Source organism: Corvus moneduloides, unplaced genomic scaffold (genome assembly GCF_009650955.1).
Source record: "Corvus moneduloides isolate bCorMon1 unplaced genomic scaffold, bCorMon1.pri scaffold_129_arrow_ctg1, whole genome shotgun sequence".
NCBI classification, from domain to species: domain Eukaryota; kingdom Metazoa; phylum Chordata; class Aves; order Passeriformes; family Corvidae; genus Corvus; species Corvus moneduloides.
Window position 1 is genome coordinate 42,182 of NW_022436886.1, and position 2,864 is coordinate 45,045.

General features: G+C 49.3%; 1 protein-coding gene across 1 annotated transcript in view; it reads left to right on the forward strand.

The window, feature by feature from the left end:
- LOC116438844 overlaps positions 1-1,072 on the forward strand; it is a 5,656-nt gene extending 4,584 nt beyond the window's left edge. Inside the window, exons 6-7 of the mRNA XM_032097849.1 lie at positions 19-329; positions 1,059-1,072. Coding sequence (XP_031953740.1) covers positions 19-329; positions 1,059-1,072 — 325 coding nt within the window. The remainder of the gene's footprint in view (positions 1-18; positions 330-1,058) is intronic.
- The last annotated feature ends 1,792 nt before the right edge of the window (positions 1,073-2,864 follow it).

Sequence of the window (2,864 nt, forward strand, 5' to 3'; positions counted from 1 at the left end):
AAGCGGCTCCTCCGGCAGGCGGGGGCGGCCCCGCGCCGGGAGACCCCCGCCCGCCTCCGGCGCCTGCCGAGCGGCACCGGTGCCGGGCCGAGGGGGACCCGGCGGCGCCCGAGCCCCGCGCACGGACGGCACGGAGCGGGCGGGACGACCGGGGGCGACACGGTTCCGTGCCGCATCGCCCGCCTGCCGGCCCGGCGGCGCTCACCTCGGCTCCGCGCGGCTCGGACCGGCGCGGCTCCGTCGGTCCCTGTCGGCGGCCCGGCCCCCAAATTCCCATTCCTCCTCAGAAATTCCCCAGCGGCCGGGAGTGCTCCCGCGCGAGACATTCGGTGCCGGGGCATGGCCGGAAGCGACCTCAAATGCGGTGGCACGCTCCGATTCAAACCTTTCAAATGCTGGAAAAGCCGGAGTTTCTTTCAATTTAACCCCTAAAACTGAGGCAACGGGGGTTGTTCACCTCAATTCAAACCAATACAAGGGTAAATAAATGTGTTCTCCCTTTCTATTTAATGCTCTAAGATAACAGAAAGAGAGGAGTTTTCCTCAACTCTCTCAAATGATGGGGAAAGGGCGATTTTTACCTTCATTAAAACCCTCAAAAAGCAGGGCAGCAGGGCTTCCCCCTCAATTTAGAATTTAGGTTGATGAAAATGGAGGGGTTACCCTCAATTCAAACCAATAAAATGGTAACATCCGTGCTTTCCCCTTCCATTTAAAATGGAAGGGGGATCCCCTCGTTCGAACACGGACAATAATGAAGGAGGAGTTTCTTCCCTCCGTTTAAACTCCTTTTGTTCTCGTAATCCCCATTTTTTCTGAGGGCACGGGGGGAGGGACTGGCAAGATGAAATCAGAAGGGAAAAAGAGCAAGAACCCCCCCCCCTCAAACCCACGCACCGGCTCACCTGCTTAGCTGCAGCTGCCTGGCACCTCCTTTGGCAATGCTCCGCATCTAACTGCATCCGAGTGCTCCCCCAGACCCTGTGAGATGCTCTCACCGTCCTTTCGTGAGAGACCTCCCCCAGGAGCTCACCGTAAGCCCCTCTCCTCCGACATAGCCCTGCAAAAGTGAGCTGAGGAAACCCCTCCTAAAACGGCCCCCGGCAGGAGCCACCCTCTCCTCACCGTCACAGCTCACACCTGGGGCTGCTCTGCCCCCTCATCATTCTCAGGGCTCACACCTGGGGTTGTTGCCGGTCTGAGTGTGAGGGCAGATGCAGAAAGGATTTGCTGCTCCGTCCCTGGACGGCTCATTGTCTGCAGCTGACACGCTGAGGCACCGGCCTTTCCTTTCCATAGATAATAGATAGTTGATGCCAGGTGCAGGTAAACTGTCAGTGATGCCTTTTCCTGGTCTTAAAATCAAGAGGCATACACGGTTAGAAGGGGAAAAGGGATTTTACCTCGGTATTTATTTGTAAGGATCCTTAGGTGTACGCGTCCAGGTCGTATGCATCGAGATGCACCCCGCCGAGTCTTTTCCTGTGTCTCTCTTCCCCGTCTCCCCCCCAGCATTGGGTATAACATTATAGGCTTTACTAATTAGCATATCTATCAAAGATTCCCCAATGAGAGGCTCGAGTGAGCCCCCCATCCCCAAGGAACCTTCCCCTGGATGGTTCTATCTTGGTTTACAGAATATGTTCTGGAGAGGACCTTGGGGTCTGGGGCACGCTGATCCCTAGCTACGAAGCTTCTAAAATGTTTAGTCTCTTAGCTTAACAAACAAGTCCAAGAATGTAGGCAAAAAGCACTAGGAATACAGAAGCTGTGAAAAGGTATAACAGGGGTATAAAAGAAAAGGCAAAAAATGTTCATGGCATCATTTGGTTTGCTTTTTGAAATATTTTTTTAAACTATAAAGTGTTCCATAAGTATGCCTGTGACTTTTGAGATTTGATATACGAGACTTGTTGAGCTTTTGACGGGGTAACCGTCCTTCCCGGACGAGGGTAACGGAGCAGAGGAGGCTGCTGTTCTGCTAAGTTCTTCATTTCATAGGCTCATAGTTTTCTTGAAGGCGGAGTTCAAAGGGGGTTACGTGATAAAGCCAAGCAGCAGCAGCAACAGCAGGCAAAAACAGCCTCTTCTATATGCTCTATATGCTCCATGTACTCTATGTGCTTTATATACTATACACACTATACATGATACGCTCTATACAATGTACTATACGCTCTATATTTTTTCTTACGGAAGTGTGGATTATATTTCTGAACTGACCGATAAGATTAATACACGATTCTAGTTTTTCTTAACCTATCCTGGCCTAATTCTAACAGTGGTAAGCCTTACACAAGTACTACCTAGGTATTACACAGATTTGCGTATGCAGTTTCTATCGGCTCTTATTGTTTATGTGAACGCTCTATCTAAAAAATATGAACGGTGTAATTCTATCTATATTTTGTCTAAAGTAAAGAATTCTGTGAAAAGGTAACACTGCTGCAGCAAGAACTGTGTTTAAGGTCTCTGCTACAGCTTTTTAATGTTTAAGGCACTTAGCATATATTTCTACTGAAGTTAAAAATCTATGTTTCTATTTCACTTTGGTGTGGCTTCATGTATCTCAGCCTGTCCAAAGGTTTTAATTCAATCCCTGTGCTTTGGCTTCCCTCTGGGCCTGAGTCCAGAGGAGCTTTCGCTCCGACAGAGACTAAATCTCTCGCCGGTTTTAGAGTACCGCATTGAAAGTCTGTGTGCTTTCTCTTCTTTCCCTGTTCCGAGAGAGTTCTTTGGGAACTTGTGTTATCTGTGAGAAGGTCGTAACATCAGAACTACTGATTTCAGTGCCTTTATCTGAACTTGATGTATTGTTCTCTCTATTATTGTTTAGATGCATTGTTTTAGACAGAACTAGGGGG